The sequence below is a fragment of the Microcebus murinus genome, chromosome 3, assembly GCF_040939455.1.
Source record: "Microcebus murinus isolate Inina chromosome 3, M.murinus_Inina_mat1.0, whole genome shotgun sequence".
NCBI classification, from domain to species: Eukaryota; Metazoa; Chordata; class Mammalia; order Primates; family Cheirogaleidae; genus Microcebus; species Microcebus murinus.
In genome coordinates, this window is record NC_134106.1 from 23,411,692 (window position 1) to 23,428,128 (window position 16,437).

The following is a 16,437-nucleotide window of genomic DNA, read 5'->3' on the forward strand; positions in this document are numbered from 1 at the left end:
AGTAACAACTGGATTAGGTTATTTAATATATAACTTTTTGAGAAAAAAGAAAGCATCTTACTCTTTACCAGTTGCTATGAGTATTTAGAAAACATGACTCAAGTTGGGAAGAAATCAGCTCAGAGAAATGACTGTTTCTTGGAGTGGGGTGGTGATGGTAAAGATAATTAATAAGATATGCGATTGGTTAACCAAGTATAAATAGCGCACACATTGAGTAATATCTAGTATGGCATTATCTACTCCTAGATTAAGCTATCAGTTAATAACTGTCTTTTACTTTATTCTTTCTACAGCAATAGTCTAAAATCATTTTTATCTGGTTTTATAATATGATTTTCTGCTTACATTTAAAAACAGGGATTCATGACATTTCAGATTTTAAAGATCTGATGCAAAAGAAACTGGAAGGTTTTTAGCTCCATAGTTTGGTTTTACTTAGCAAGCATTTTCTCTGCTTTCTACACAATTTCTGAGCTGTAGGCTAGGGTGTAGCACAAGTCTAATTTAGAGCAAATTTATTCTAAGCACTTACAGTTTCTGGGAAAAAGAGGTAATAAAAGCCACATGGTTTAAAAGGCATGGCCTTCCATCTTCTGCTAGGCCAGAATAAACAGACCCTTGTATGTTGTTAAGTGAAACAATCTCAGTAAGCTCTTAGACTTGTAAGAATGACATGATTAATTTTCAGTAAGGTTTTCTTGGATATCAGAAAATATAGAAACATTTTAAACTAGATTATTTTCAGATGATGAACACGTGGAATGAGTTATTGGATGACAAATGATATAACCTGTGTCAGCATTGTGAGACGTTAAAGATCCATGAACAAGGGATAATTTGCCTTGTTACCATGAGTAAGAGGCTGTCACCCATTTAGAGTAGCTCAGCATTAAAAAAATGTTTTCACCTATTATTGAGAAATGTTTTAACTTATGGTTTATTCCTCCTGAGCTTTGTCTAGAAAGATTACGTGTGCTGCTGACTGTATGAGGCAGTGTGAAGCAATGTGTGTGTTTTTTTTTTAACAACAGTTTGCTAAAATGAATTTTTTTTCCTTTCGTAAAAGAGATTCTTGAAGTTTAAAGTTGAAAATGTAATTTAGGCATTATTAAAAGAACTTTTAGGATTTTCGTGATCGAAGACAATCATTCTAAGTTGCATACAAATAAAATAGAAACACTTTTTTCTTTCTTATTATAGGTGGTTTTCTAGAAGATGACCATAGAGGACCTACCAGATTTTCCAGTAGAAGGAAACCCTTTGTTTGGAAGATATCCATTTTTATTTTCAGGTTCTGATACTCCTGTCATCTTTTCCATTTCTGCAGCACCAATGCCTTCAGACTGTGGTATGTTAAGTAGCCGTACTTATTGTCTATCAACTGGTAACTTGACTTCTGTATTATGCCCTTTTCATACTCATAATTTTTCCTAAAATCATTTTTTATGGTTTTTATAAAATTGCTAAAATTTTCCTTTTTCAAAAATACAATTGCTTGTTGCTTTTTCTGCCTCTTAAGCAAAATGCTTTATTTCTGCAGTCAGCATTTTTATTATATTATGTTAAAATGTTCATTTTAAGCACCAAGGTGGATTTAGAGGATTTTATTTTTAGAATGCAGTGGTGCTTAGATATCTAGCATTCTTCTGCTATTGATGTATTTATTTTGGTTAAATATACTGACTTGCTAAAAAAGTCATGTATTTAGGGTAAGAGACCCTTCCCTGGAATGTGGAATAAGATTGGTTAATATTTAAATTGGTCCATTTAAATCTTCTCTGTAAAATGTTAATTTAGCAGCATTCTACTTTGCATCTATTTGGACTTTCCCCCCCAGGTAGTTGTAATTGAATAAAAGAAAACCAGGAGATAAATTTGATAGAATAGTTACATTTCCAATTTAGAGTTTTTCAAGTAAAATATATATTGGGTCACTATTTGAAGTTGTCTTTGGAGGTAGAGATAATACAGTTTTTAAATATTAGTAGATATAAAGTTATTAGATTGGATGAAATTAAAAAGACAAATTCCCATTCTAGTACAGTATTTTCTATCTCCAAGTATCCTTGTTTTTCTTTTTGGTATTCAGATTCTGTAGCAGTTTACCTATAGCAATCATCAAAAGTATTACATAAAACCTGTACCTTGATCCTAGAAATTATTTGCAGCTTTCATAAAAATTGCCTGGGTTTATTTTCAGATACAACAATATCAGTTATGCAAGGGAAACCTTCAACTAAAGCACAATGTACCTTGCTTATGACACTTGTCTCATTCTGTCTTGAATTATAATTGTCTTATTTTCTTTCCTAGACTGTAGCTCTTGGGATGAAGTAGCCAATCGTGTTTTATTTTTATCTCGTAAAGGCTAATATAGTCATTTGTTGGTATCAATAACAGTTGCTCAATGTTTGTTGAATAAATACATTGAATGAAAGGCAACATTGGATATTGATTCCTTTGTTCTGCGGTAGAGACAGGCAGGAGTAGTCATCTGGAGGTTCAGAAGAAGCAGGTCTCAAGAAGAGAGAAGGGAGAAGTGTTCCAGGAAGAAAAACAGAGCATTAAAGGCAGCCTTGGGGGGAAACCTTGATGTTTCCCAAGAATTACTGGAAGGGCCTGGTGGCTGATAGGCGAAGTGCATGAGGGAAGAGTGGGAGGAGGTGAAGCTGGAGGGTAAGGCAGGGCCAGGCCAGGCAGGTCACATAGCTGGGCCTTGGTAAGGAGTTTGTATGTGAAGCAGACTAAAGAGATTAAAACCAAGAAACAAAAACAAACCACTCCACAGAGACCAGAGGCATGCAACTCAGTGTTGACTCTCACAGTGGTTACCCTGTAACACCAAACACTGTCCTTGCACAAAGATCTTTGGAATTCTTTGCTGTGAAATGCCTTCACTGCCAGTTCACACAGAACACAATTACATATATTATAAACACCATAATGCCTTAGTATTATTTTTGCTTAAAAGGTGAGTTATCTGTTAAAGAAATTTAAATAATAATGTAAAAATCTTATTTACCCATGTAGTGGCCATTTGTAGTGTTCTTCATCCCGTTGTGTAGAGCCCAGTTTCCACACGATACTGTTTTCCTCCTGCCTAAAGGACTTCCTGTAGCATTTCTTACAATGCAGGACTGCCAGTGCTGAATTCTTCTAGCTATTTTATGTCTGAAAACGTCTTTATTTCGCCTTCTTTTTTGAAGTATGCATTTGCTGGGTATAGAATTCTGGGTTGATAGTTTTCATTCAGTACTTTAAAGATGTTGCTCTCCTCTTTTCCCACTTGCATTGTTTCTGATGAGAAATCTATCATTTTTGTTTCTCTGTATGTAATGTCTTTTTTTTTTTTTCCCTGGCTACTTTTAAGATTTTCCTCTTTATTGTTTTGGAGCAATTTTACTGTGATGTACTTAAGTATAGTTTTATGTTCTTGTGCTGAGCATAAAAACCATGCTGATCTGTGGGTTTCAGTTTTCATCAAGTTTGGGAAATCATTATTTTAGATATTTTTTCTGCTCCTCTCCCGTTTCAGAGACTCAGAGACTCCAGTTACATGCTTGAAGTTGTCTCACAGCTCATTGATGCTTTTTTCATATTTTAAAAACGTTTTTTCTATATGTTTTGAGTAGTTTCTATTGCTGTGTCTTCAAATTCATTCATCTTTTCTTCTGCCATGTCTAATTAGTTAGCTACTTATCTCATCCAGTGCAGTTTTCATTTCATTCGGATGGAATTTTCATCTCTAAAGTTTGATTTGGGTATTTTTTATGTCCATGTCTCTAATCAACCCTTGAACATTTGGAATATAGTTGTAATAACTGTTTTAATGTCCTTTTCTATTAATTGTAATGTCTGTGTCGACTCTAGGTCTGTTTTGATTTATTCTACTGGTTATGAGTCATGTTTTCCTTCTTTTTGTATGCCTGGTAATCTTTAATTGGATGACAGACATTGTGAATTTTGCCTTTTTGGGTGCTGGATATTTTTTATATTCCTGTAAACATGCTTGAGCTTAATTCTGGGATGCAGAAACATGGAAATTTGGCCCTTAGAGGTCCTTATCAGTTCATTCAGTCCCCTGTAATTAATTCTTGTTCTGCTCGATTTTGGGTTAGCAGCCTCACAAATCCAGCAATTTTTCATTAGCGTTCTGAAAATTCTTACCCAGCCCAATGGTATGATCTTAAAGCTATCAGAAACCTGTACTTGTCAGAGTCTTTTCCATAAATCTTCTTGCAATTTTATATCATAGCTGCTTGCAAAAGCTTTCAGGAGAACATCAGAGTAAAATGATAACTTTCTATAGATGACAAAAGCCTTAAAATGGCCATAGTTAAAGATTTGATGACAGTTCATTATAATGCAGTTGACAAGGAAATTTGGTTATTTCTGTGACAATATTTTAAGATAATAACTGGAATTATGACTGATAACATACCAGAACATATTAGATTTTTAGGAATTTCATACAATTTCTGAAATGTTGATAACAGTCATACAAAAATAGCATACAGAAAGTTCAGCATCACCTTTATTTGACAATGCTTCCCATGCAATATAACATCAAATAATCCTAATTAGTTTCACCTTTATTTGACAATGTTTCCAATGCAGATAAACCTAATTAGTTTAACATCTCTGATGTTAATCTGAGGTTAGTCTGAGGTCAAGAAGACTTCATCCAGAATTTGATTTTGGGGAAGTTTGTCAAAAATCTCAAAAGTTGCCAAACAGTTGATTAAATAGGATCACAAGTATTTAGTTATCCATTTAACCAAAGTGACAATCAAAGATTTCAAAGGGAAATTACAGAAAGCCATATATTAACAGTTGTTTAAAAAAGACCCCAAAACCTGGCTCTTTAATAGAGAAGTCTAAGTAATCAAAGACTTGGCCAAGACAACATGAAATACAGGAAGTTATCTTGACAGAATACAGAATCTGTATTTCCTAGGCAGACCACTCAAAAGTTAGAAACCTTTTACAATCTCCCATCAAGAACAGACCAATACTCTAAGAACATTTTGTCATTTTAACACAGAGGAACACAAATGCTAGTTTTGCATCATTTTGATAATACTGGTAATCAATTCATTCCACTTTAGCCAGCTTGACCACCCAAGATTCTCTCTCCCTGTCCCTCTCTGTAACTTCATATAGCCATTTAGTTTTTGTCCTCAATTTTCCTTTTTCCTCAACAAAAAACACATCTTCATTCCTCATACTTTATCTTGACTGTCATGCCAACGTTCTGTAGGTTGGCAAATCTGTGAATACACCGTAATTTCTAGAATCTTATGTTTCCTCATAGTATAGTTTTTCAGGGTAGCACAGGACATGCTTACTAACAGACCCAAATATCCTTAGTTCCTTTGTTCAAAAATAGATGAACTTATGTTTAGCAATTAACATTTCAGAGTTTATTTTATGTGGACTTACATCAATTGAATTCACTTGTTTTTAACAATTGTGCTTGGATTACTCATGAAAATTTCATGAGACATTAAATAGCTAACCATCATCTTATTTTTCTTGCTCAAAAATTTTGTAATATAGAGATAGCATGCGATTATTTGTAATTCTCTTGTTTTTAACATGAGCTCATTTGAATAGTAAAACCTAGGTAGAATTAAAGTTGTATGTCTGCATTATATTTAATGCTGACAAATTTTTAAAAACTAAACCAACAATATTTTTATTTATAAAAGATTACCCAAGTCACATGAACTTGGAAAGCATTTAGTTTAGTTCCTATTTTTCTAAGAGTTTTAGGAGCACTTAATTTATATAAGATCTTGTTTTTACTTAAGTCTGTTGGACGTACTTGAATATACATAAACATACAGACATAGAGATCTGATAGCTTTTATTTCAAACTTTTAGCCGTGTTTCAAGTACAATAAATAACAAAGCCTACTAGTTTATAAAAGAGGCTGGATCCAAATTGAGCCTCTGGCAGATGGAACAAGTCAAGGTTAGTCAGATGGCTAAAGCTTTTTACTAAAGATGTTTCATTTGCATGCTGTAAGGATTTTTTTTTAGAGAAGATATTTTTGATTCTGCTTTAAAAAAATTCCCTACCTTTTTTGATTGTTCAAGATGGTAGAATCTGATTTTTTTCCTCTTGAAATGTTTTTTTTCCTTGAGTCATTCTCTTTTCATGAGTTATTCTCTTTTATTCTCTAGTCATGAAATGATACTAACTTTTCGATGAATCTTAGGAAAGAAAGAAGTTTTAAGAAGTATTTAGATCATGTGTTCACTTTTGTTTAGTATTCCATGCTATTACTAATTCAGATTCCAAAATAGCCCAGTCACATTGTCCCAAGCTTTCTTTCATTTCTGCATTGCAAGATACTACTTCTGTATTGGTTGGAATAGCATTTCCCCTCATGTTTCTTCAGTGGGTAAAGAGTGATGTTTGCTTATGATAAAAAATTAGGAAAACACAGAGAGGTAAAAAGAACGTTTGAAATTAGAAGCTTTCCTAGTACATTTAATATTTTGTCATATTCCTTCTTTTTATATATGTTTTAATCACAGATGTGAATCTGCTGTTCATAACATTTATGTTTTGAGAGGCAAAAATATTGATGAAATTTGACAAATTTTCTGTGCCTTAGAAATAGTACCTGCAAAATTCAGGGTTTCAGATCTGTGCACTCCCACTGGTTTCATTTGAAATGAAATGTGGCATGATACCTGGAATTCTTGTGTCACAGTACTTTAGACATGCCTCAGACTTTCTCAGGATCCTACTTTGGTTTTGAGAATTGCTTAAAGTGAACCTACGTTTACTAGTATCTAAAGATATTTGTGTATTTGAACCTTGGTCTTATTGTTTGTTATTTGCAATATATTTATTTGAAACTTCTAACAAATTTAATTTATACCTTTTTTGTTGAAAACAGAATTTTCTTTCTTTGATCCTAATGATGCATCATGCCAGGAAATTCTCTTTGATCCCAAAACTTCGGTCTCAGAATTATTTGCCATTTTAAGACAGTGGGTTCCTCAGGTACAGCAAAACATTGACATTATTGGAAACGAGGTAAGGAATTCTTAAATTCTAAGTTTGCATTGTTAGGATTGGTAATAGTGTAGAATTTTTTTCCATCTGAATACAAAGATGGTGATAAAGGAGAAGTCTTTTAAAGGTTCCGATGTTTATTTTTGTTTGTATTCCCAGGTTCCTCAGGAGGCAGTGAGTTGGCAGGATACATTCTCCCTCTTGTTCCTCACACTCTGCACTCTCTACCACCTGGAGTTCTGACGTCAGGGACTCTTGGTGGGAGCAGGGAGAGGCATTTTCATATTTTCTTCTTTTTACAAATGAATTTTGCAAACTTTATGCATTTCATGAAGTGATTTGATTATCATCATGTTCTACCTACACTTGTGGGTGGTTTGTTAAAGATCTAGGCTTTATCTAGATCTATTTTTGATAAAAACATAATTTTTTTAATATTTGATTTTTTGAGGGAGGATTTCTTGACCAGCATGTTGTCATATTGTAGGAAGAGAGTGCTTATATGTTTTTCAATATCGTTACACCTATTAGAAAGAAAATTGTGCTTGTGTTTGAGAGGAACATATTTGGAGTGCCAGATTACTTTGGAATAATCTTTAAGAATTTTTTTCAGTCTGGTGATGAGTTCAATTTTCATTATTATTGTTGAGTACAGATTTAAAATTTACTCTCCAGAGAAGCCAGTTCTATACTTTTTACTGAGAAGTAATTCAGATAAGAAAGACTGACTTGGTTCCTCAGCTTTGGGTTGAAAGTAACCAGTACTTCAGTAGTTAGGTTGTTACCATATTTTCCTTGGCTTCTTCAGATTCTTAAGAGAGGTTGCAATGTAAATGATAGAGATGGACTGACAGATATGACTCTTTTACATTACACCTGCAAGTCTGGAGCTCACGGCATTGGTAAGTATGTGGTAAATCTATTAACTGCTTACATCATCTGCATTGTTCTTGTATAGTCAATGTTTATGCCAAGTGGGAGTCCCTGGCTGATGATAATATTGCCTGAAGATGTGAGGATTCAGTTAGGGTTTTCCAGGGTAGTCCTTGTTCCCTTTTCTCAGGGATGTGTTTATACCTGCCTGGTCCCTCTCAACTTTTCTGAAACAGGCTTCGTGTCTGATTGCTTACTAGGTGAAAGTAACTGGTAACACCCTAAAATCTTTCTGAAGGTTTACAGCAAGGTTTGACAATCCAAGGTCAGTCTTCCAGGCATAGACCTCATTTTTTATGCCTGTGTAAGGTCTATTCCTACATGTGTAAAATATGTATGTATTTTCCAAAATTGGTATTCTCCTGCGGTTTACAATTTTATAAACTTGCCTCTCTTATTTAACTATAGGTTGTGATCATCTCTCCCTGTTTTGATAGGCTGATACAGTGCTTCTTAAACTGTTGTGGTGAAGGATTCTTTTTTTCTCTTTTTGTAATCCATCGTGGACTAATACTTTTATAAAATAAAATAAAAATGAATTTGTAATAGAAAAATGAAATGAAGATATAAAATATAAGCCCAAATATTTTTCAAAAGGCATGAAATTACATTTCTATTAATATAATCAGAAGAAATATTAAATAGGGGGGAAAAGTTACAGAAAGTAAAAACAGATTACAGTTTGGCCCTGGCAGTGGTCCACAGAGTTCACTTTGAGTAGTACTTGATAAAGTACGTTGTATGTCTCTGTGGTTTCACAGTGTTCCATTATATAGATGTCTCCACTTGAGCAGTTTCTTATTTTTGTACTTTAAGATTATTTCAGAATTAGTAATAAAGAGTGCAGTGATGAACATCTTTACAGCTAAGTGTTTATTTGCGTCCCCAAATATGATTGTTTTCTTAGAATACATTCCTGAAAGGGAAAATTTTGAGGCATAAGTATATATTCAGTATGTTGTTTGCTTCGGCTTTTAAAATGAGGTAGTAGAAAGTCATCCATTGGAACCTAATATTTGCACTGCAGAAAAATAATTTAGAAAATCTTCTGTAGGTGATGTTGAGACAGCTGTAAAATTTGCAACTCAACTTATTGATCTGGGAGCAGACGTTAGTTTGCGGAGTCGCTGGACAAATATGAATGCTTTGCATTATGCTGCTTATTTTGATGTCCCAGAACTCATAAGAGTGATATTGAAGACATCAAAACCAAAAGGCAAGTATTATCAGATCACCATTAGATATTATTAAATGAACACTTTAGTAGTAGCATAAAAATTGTGATTCAAGCAGGTTCGTACATCTAATCCATCTTGTTTCATATGCCTTTTTACCCCCATTTTATTTCTGAAATAGTTTAAAATTTCTTTATTGAAGATCAATGACTATTCTTTCAAGAAAGTCATTGTACAAAGAGATACAAAATACAAAAGCATTCCCTGGATTTTCATGTGTGTACAAATTCTCCAGTATAACATGGATTTTATATGTAATTAATTCTGCATGGTTTATGATTCTTCGTCTTGCTTGGGTATCCAGAAATAGAGCAATAAAGCCTGCAGAAGTAGGTATTGAAATAATAAAGACTATTTATTTTAGATGGTGTTCAGTTCTGAAATTCTGTGCTTTAACTTAAAGGATAAAATTTAGGTTTTTTTAATTCCTATTTTGATGGAGATATCCTAAAATTGAAGATCTGAATGTTTAAGTAATAGTCCTGGTATTTTGACTTTCTCTCTGGTCCTGCATTTGGGGGTTGTTTGCAAGTGAATAGTATTACTTTAAATTAAAGCGAATGTATACTGTTTTCCCTATTGTAGAAGACGTGTTTTAGAAATTCAATAGATAATTTTCTTAGAATGTTCATTTGTAACCTCTGATTTGCATAATTGTCCATTTTCTCTTTAAAATTATAACTTTTCACTTTCTGGATGATATTAGGAAGAAAACTTCTGTCATCAGTACTGTGTCTTTAATAAGTTAATAAGGATGCTTGTCCTGAGCATGTCTGGGCTGTTTGAAGTAGTTGGTAGGGCATGTGGGGGTGGTGTCCTTCAGATTAGGGTTGGATTTGTAGATCCAGAGGAATAGCAAACCTTTGTTATAGAACACATTCAAAATGGGATTGCCACATCTGGAAGATTTCTGTGTTTTGCGTATAACATAATGATGATTTATTAAAAGTTATTAAAATGTCCTTAGAATGACAAGACTCTTTTTCTTATAATGAAATCCAAATTCATTTATTGAATGGAATATTATGAATCAATATGTATGTAAGCATTTGTATGTTTAATTAGACTTTAACTGCTTTGAAAATTTTGCATTGTTTTACCTGCCAGGGTTAGCAGTCTTTTTCTACAAAGGGCCAGATGGTAAACATTTTAGACTTTTTTGGACCATATTGCCTCTGTTCAAACTACTCAGTTCTACAGTTGTAGCACAAAAGTAGCCATAGAGAATATGTAAATGAATGAGTATGCCTGTGTTCCAATAAAACTTTATAAAAACAGATGGGTTAGATTTGCTCTGGGGGTCATAGTTTGCTTATCCCGACCTCAACCCTACTACTATACCTCACTATAGTTGTCATGGAAAATATGTAAGAGATTTAGGGAGAGATTATGGTAAGCTAGTTACTTTTACAAATATGTATTATTGCCATTATTTGTTTAAAAATATGGTTTAGTTTGTTATAGTTGGATAAGCCATGATGATATCACTCCATTTTGTAATGAATTTTGTATTAAGAAAATAATCATTTTAGCCAGATTGTAATATAAAGATTTTGTTCCATTGTGAAATGGTGCTTCTAGTGGGTTGATTTAAGTCTTATAAAGGCTTTAAAAAGTCCCTTCCCCCCAAAAAAAACCCTCCTGTCTCTTTTTAAGTTATATAGCTAAATTTAAAATTTTAATTAATATGCATGTGATGTTTAATTGCAGATGTGGATGCCACTTGCAGTGACTTTAATTTTGGAACAGCTCTGCACATCGCAGCGTACAACTTGTGCGCAGGGGCTGTGAAATGTCTGCTGGAGCAGGGAGCCAATCCTGCATTTAGGGTAAGAGGTTAAATTAAAAGTGAGAAAAGAATATTAAAAGAATTTAAGTTAAAGAATTTAAAAGTCTTTTATAATCTTCCGGTAAAGTATTGAATCTGGATGTTTTCTTGATTATAGCCCCAATTTTGGAATTACGAAACTCTAGTCCCTGTTTCTTTTCTTTTTAAGAGATGGGATCTCGCTGTCACCCAGGCTGGAGTGCAGAGGTGTGATCCTAGCTCACTGCAGCCTTGAATTCCTGGGCTCAGGCTGTCCTCCTGCCTCAGCCTCCCCAGTAGGCTGGGACTATAGGCGCATTGACACACCCAGCTACATAGTTTCTATTTGTGAAGTCTGAGTTCCCATGAGTGGGCAGGAGCGATCACAGAGCCAAGGTGGCAACAATGAATAGTTGGGTCTGGGATTGGGAGGCCAGTCAGTCCTGTGACTTCTGTCTCCAAACTTGCCTACCCTGTGCCTGTGCAGCCAAGCCAGGTGCTCAGCTCCACTCATGGCCCGAGCTCTTGCCTGTGCACGCAGTGCTCTGCCCCACCAGGTAACCTGCACGGCTGCTCCCTCAGCAACTTTAGGTCTCTGAATGCATCTGATCAGCGAGGCCTCCCTCACCACTCTGTATGAATAGTTCCCCCTACAACCACCTCTGTCCCCTTGTTCTTCATTCCCCTTTCCTCCTTTTTTATTTTGTTCCTCTAGGCCAGTTGTTACCATTTATTATACCATATAATTCGCTTGTTTTATTTTTTATGGTTTGTATGCCCCTCCAGAATGTGTTCTCTTTGAGGGCAGGCAGGGCCTTTGTATTTTCTTCACTGCGGTATCTTCAGCACCTAGGATGGTGCCTGGCATATCGTAGGTGTTCAGTAAATATTTTTGAATAAATAAATGATGAATGAATTTAACTTAAAATTCCTCCAACAAGAATTTTATATGACCGTCTAGTGCTCTAAGTACATGAGAGTTGAGAATTTTTCTTGTCTTTATTTGTAGAATGACAAAGGACAGATCCCTGCCGATGTTGTCCCAGACCCAGTAGACATGCCGTTAGAAATGGCTGATGCTGCAGCAACTGCCAAAGAAATCAAGCAGATGCTACTGGATGCAGTGCCTCTGTCTTGTATCTCGAAGGCCATGCTTTCAAATTACGATCATGTCACTAGCAAGGCAATGCTGACGTCGCTTGGCCTGAAGTTGGGGGATCGTGTTGTTATCGCAGGACAGAAGGTATAGTAAGTAGCTTCAATCTCTAAAGCCATGTCCAGAGTCATTGTGTCTGTGGCCTCTATTCAAGGGAGCATACACTATGGTCAGAGTTTTGAATTTTTTAAAAAAGTTTCCAACATATAGATAGAAAGATAATGGAAAATGTAAAACTTAGATGCAAATTTCCTACAAGGTTTTTTTTTTTGTTTGTTTTTTGTTTTTGAGACACAGTCTCACTCTGTTGCCCGGGCTAGAGTGTCGTGGCGTCACCCTAGCTCACAGCAACCTCAAACCCCTGGGCTCAAGTGATCCTCCTGCCTCAGCCTCACAAGTAGCTGGGACTACAGGCACGCACCACTGTGCCCAGCTAATTTTTTCTGTATCTATTTTTAGTTGTTCAGCTAATTTCTTTCTATTTTTAGTGGAGGCGGGATCTCACTTTTGCTCAGGGTGGTCTCGAACAGTCCTCCCGCCTTGGCCTCCTAGAGTGCTAGGATTACAGGTGTGAGCCACTGTGCCCGGCCAACTATAAGTTTTTTTTTTGAGACAGAGTCTCACTTTGTTGTCCAGGCTAGAGTGAGTGCCGTGGCGTCAGCCTAGCTCACAGCAACCTCAATCTCCTGGGCTTGAGTGATCCTTCTGCCTCAGCCTCCCGAGTAGCTGGGACTACAGGCATGCGCCACCATGCCCGGCTAATTTTTTTATATATATATCAGTTGGCCAATTAATTTCTTTCTATTTATAGTAGAGACGGGGTCTCGCTCTTGCTCAGGCTGGTTTTGAACTCCTGACCTCGAGCAATCCGCCCGCCTCGGCCTCCCAAGAGCTAGGATTACAGGCGTGAGCCACAGCGCCCGGCCTATAAGTTTTAATATGATCTAAGAATACAAACTATTTGAATTTAATAATGAAGACATCTTTATTTGAATAAAGGGCAACGTATAGTGGAACTGTTGAGTGGATTTAGAGGCGTGAGCCCAGGAGTGGTCTGGCCTGGAGGGTTCTCCTCGCAGCCCCCAACAGTGCTTCTCCTGCTGCCACTGCTCCTCAGAAGTGGAGCACAGGAGACCCCGGCCGTTCGTGGGTGTTTGTCTTTGAGATCCCATAAATAGGGAAATCTGAAATATTATGTAACCTGACAACAGGTTTATGTGGAAAAGAGGACTCCTCCTCCTCCCACCATCCCACTGAAAATTCTCCAGACGCCTCTTTTTCTCCAGGCTTCAGTTTCCAGGTAGCAGTCACTTGTCAGTTTCTTTTCTTTTAATGCCTCACGTAGGAAGCGTTTTTGTTTCTGTTCTTGATGTTGAGGTTAATGGGGAGCCTGGTAGGGAGAATGGAGCAGGGCATTCCAGCTGGCGTACTGAATTTCCCAATATGGTCACGTCTCATCTGGGTGGCCTTGTGGGGAGGGCGATGCAAGTTTCTGAGAAGAAACTGAAATTTAAAAGTTTGATTTATTGAGAAAACTGCTTCAAAATGGAAACAAAACTATAAGGTATTATGTTAAGAAAATGACATTCACCAACTTACAAAATGATGCATTTATAGGACATTTTTTAGTTTTTCATTGTCTTGTCTGTGGAGCTAAAATATGAAGGAATTACGAATGCATGCCTTTTTAAAATTTAGGGTTAATATTCTCCTTCTGTAGTCTTTTTGTATTGTGTCTGAGAGTGAACTTAAGAGTTCCATTGTTTTATTTTACTTTTTATTTTGGATAATTTTAAACTATACAAAAGTAGAAGCATGTATAATGAATATGCTTATGCTGTTACTAATCAACTAGGTTTAATTTTATCAATTTATGGACAGTCTTGTTCTGTTTATATTTTCTCTCAGTCTGTTGCTTGTCTTTTCATTCTTGTAAGAGTATCATTCAAAGATCCAATGGTTTAAATTTTGATGAAGGCAACATTTTTTAAGGATTGTGTGTTTAATATCATACTCAGAAATATTCTATGCTCATTTAGAAGTTTATAGTTTATTGTAGTTTTATATTGTATAGAGTGAGTTTCTTTCTTTTTTCTTTTTGCATATGGCTATATATTTGTTGGTCCAGTACCATTTTTTGAAAAGACTATTCTTTCCCCATTGCATTGCCCTTGCACCTTTCCAACAATCGACTGGCTGTATATATGTGGGTATATTTCTGGATTCTACTCTGCTCCATTGACCTAAAGACTACCCCTTCTCCAATACTGTCATGATTATTGTTGCCTTACATACATATTGATTCATAATATTCCATTCAATAAATGAATTTGGATTTCATTATAGTGAGTCTTGCAATCAGGTAGTGTTAGGTCTTCAGTTTTTTTCCCAAAATTGTTTTGACTACTCTACTTCCTTTGCCTTTCCATGCACGTTTTAGAATCACCTTGTATATTTTTATTAAAAATCCTTCTGGGATTTGAATGGAATTGTGTTGAATCTGCAGGTCAGGTTGAGGAGAATTGACATCTGAAAAATACCGAGTCTTTGAATTCATAAGTGCAAGATGCCTATTTTTATGATTCTTTGGTTTATTTCATCAGGGATTTGTAGTTTTAAGCATACAGATATTGCTTATGCTTTGTTAGATTTCTGTCTAAGTTTTTCATGATTTTTGGTGCTTTTGTAAATGGTGGTGTTTTTAAAATTTCATTTTCCAACTGTTCATTGCTAGTATATAGAAATACAGTAGCTTTTTTTGTATTGTGTGTGTATTCTGTAAGCTTGCTAAATTTATTAGTTTCATTGGCCTTTTTTTTGCAGATTCTTTGGGATATCCTATGTAAACAGTCATGTTTTCTGAGAGTACAGTCAGTTTTCTTTCTAATTTTTTTATTTATTTATTTTTCTACCCTATTTCATTGCCTAAGACTTCCAGTAAAACAATGATAGCAGTGACAAGGGCTGAGGATGTCTTAGCCTTGTGATGTTTGTAATTTGTCTTCTCTCTCTCTTTATCCCCCTTGGTCTCCAGCTAGAAGTTTATTAATCTTTATCCTTCCAAAGAACCTGCTTTCAGTTTCATCAATTTTTCTCTGTTGTTTTCCTGTTCACAATTTCTTAATTGTTTCCTTCCTTTTGCTTCACTTTCTAGTTTCTTAAAGTAGAAATTTAGATAATTATCCTGAGACCTTTTTAAATATAATCATTTAATGCTATAAATGCTCCTCTAAGCACTGCTTTTGCTGCATTCCACAAGTTTTGATAAATTATCATTTTTACTCAAAATTATTTTCTAATATCCCTTAAGACTTCTCTTTTAGCTGTGGCCTATTTAGGAATATATGGTTTAATTTCCAAATATTTGGAGATCTCCATATATTTTTCTGTTAGTGATTTCTAGTTTAATTCCATTATGGCCTGAGAACATATTCTGTATGATTTCTGTTCTTTTACATTTGTATTCTGTTTTGGGAAGAATGTTTTATAAGTGTCAGGTCAAGTTGTTTTATAGCTGATTTTAAACTGATATTCTACTTACTAGGTCTATTGATTACTAAGTGAGGTATATTGAAGTCTCTAATTGGAATGTGGATTTGTCTATTTCTCCTTTCAGTTCTATTGGTTTTTACTTCATGTATTTTGAAGCTCAGTTGTTGGGTGCATACACATTTAAGATTCCTAGGTTGTCTTGTGAATTGACTCCTTTATTATTATTTGATGTCCTTTTTATCTTTGGTAATGTCCCTGTTCTGAAGTCTACTTTGAGAGAGTGAGTTTTTAAAAATGTCCATGGTAAAGTAAATTTTCAAAAGTAGGACTCTTGGAATTACTAGTAATACTCAAAAGTAATTCTGATTTATATTTTATTTAGGTTGGGACATTAAGATTTTGTGGAACAACCGAATTTGCAAGTGGGCAGTGGGCTGGCATTGAATTGGATGAACCAGAAGGAAAAAACAATGGAAGTGTTGGAAAAGTCCAGTATTTTAAATGTGCCCCCAAATATGGTAAGGTTGATATTATTTAACCTAGTAAGACTTAATTAAAAATAACTGTTTTACTCTTTTACCGTCTTTATATGAAACTTTTCTCCTTGTTTCTTAGGTAACAAATGAAGGCAATGTGGATTTGGATTTGGGGAGGACTCTTTAAAGACAGGATATCATTATGGCATGTTTATTCACATTGATGGGAATGATATAAGAGAGGGAGAAATCAAGGTTTCAGGAGAGAAAGTAGAAATTGTAGGAAGAATGTTCTTAAAAAG

The 16,437-nt window shown here is 35.1% G+C and overlaps 1 protein-coding gene across 3 annotated transcripts in view; it reads left to right on the forward strand.

The window, feature by feature from the left end:
- Positions 1-16,437, forward strand: part of CLIP4 (CAP-Gly domain containing linker protein family member 4) — an 89,832-nt gene that overhangs the window by 18,412 nt on the left and 54,983 nt on the right. For all 3 annotated transcript variants that reach the window (XM_012788339.3, XM_012788335.2, XM_076000643.1), the window contains exons 2-8: positions 1,204-1,351; positions 6,918-7,057; positions 7,845-7,938; positions 9,024-9,185; positions 10,915-11,033; positions 12,021-12,254; positions 16,042-16,177. In XM_012788339.3, coding sequence (XP_012643793.1) covers positions 1,219-1,351; positions 6,918-7,057; positions 7,845-7,938; positions 9,024-9,185; positions 10,915-11,033; positions 12,021-12,254; positions 16,042-16,177 — 1,018 coding nt within the window. In that variant the 5' untranslated portion in view covers positions 1,204-1,218. The remainder of the gene's footprint in view (positions 1-1,203; positions 1,352-6,917; positions 7,058-7,844; positions 7,939-9,023; positions 9,186-10,914; positions 11,034-12,020; positions 12,255-16,041; positions 16,178-16,437) is intronic.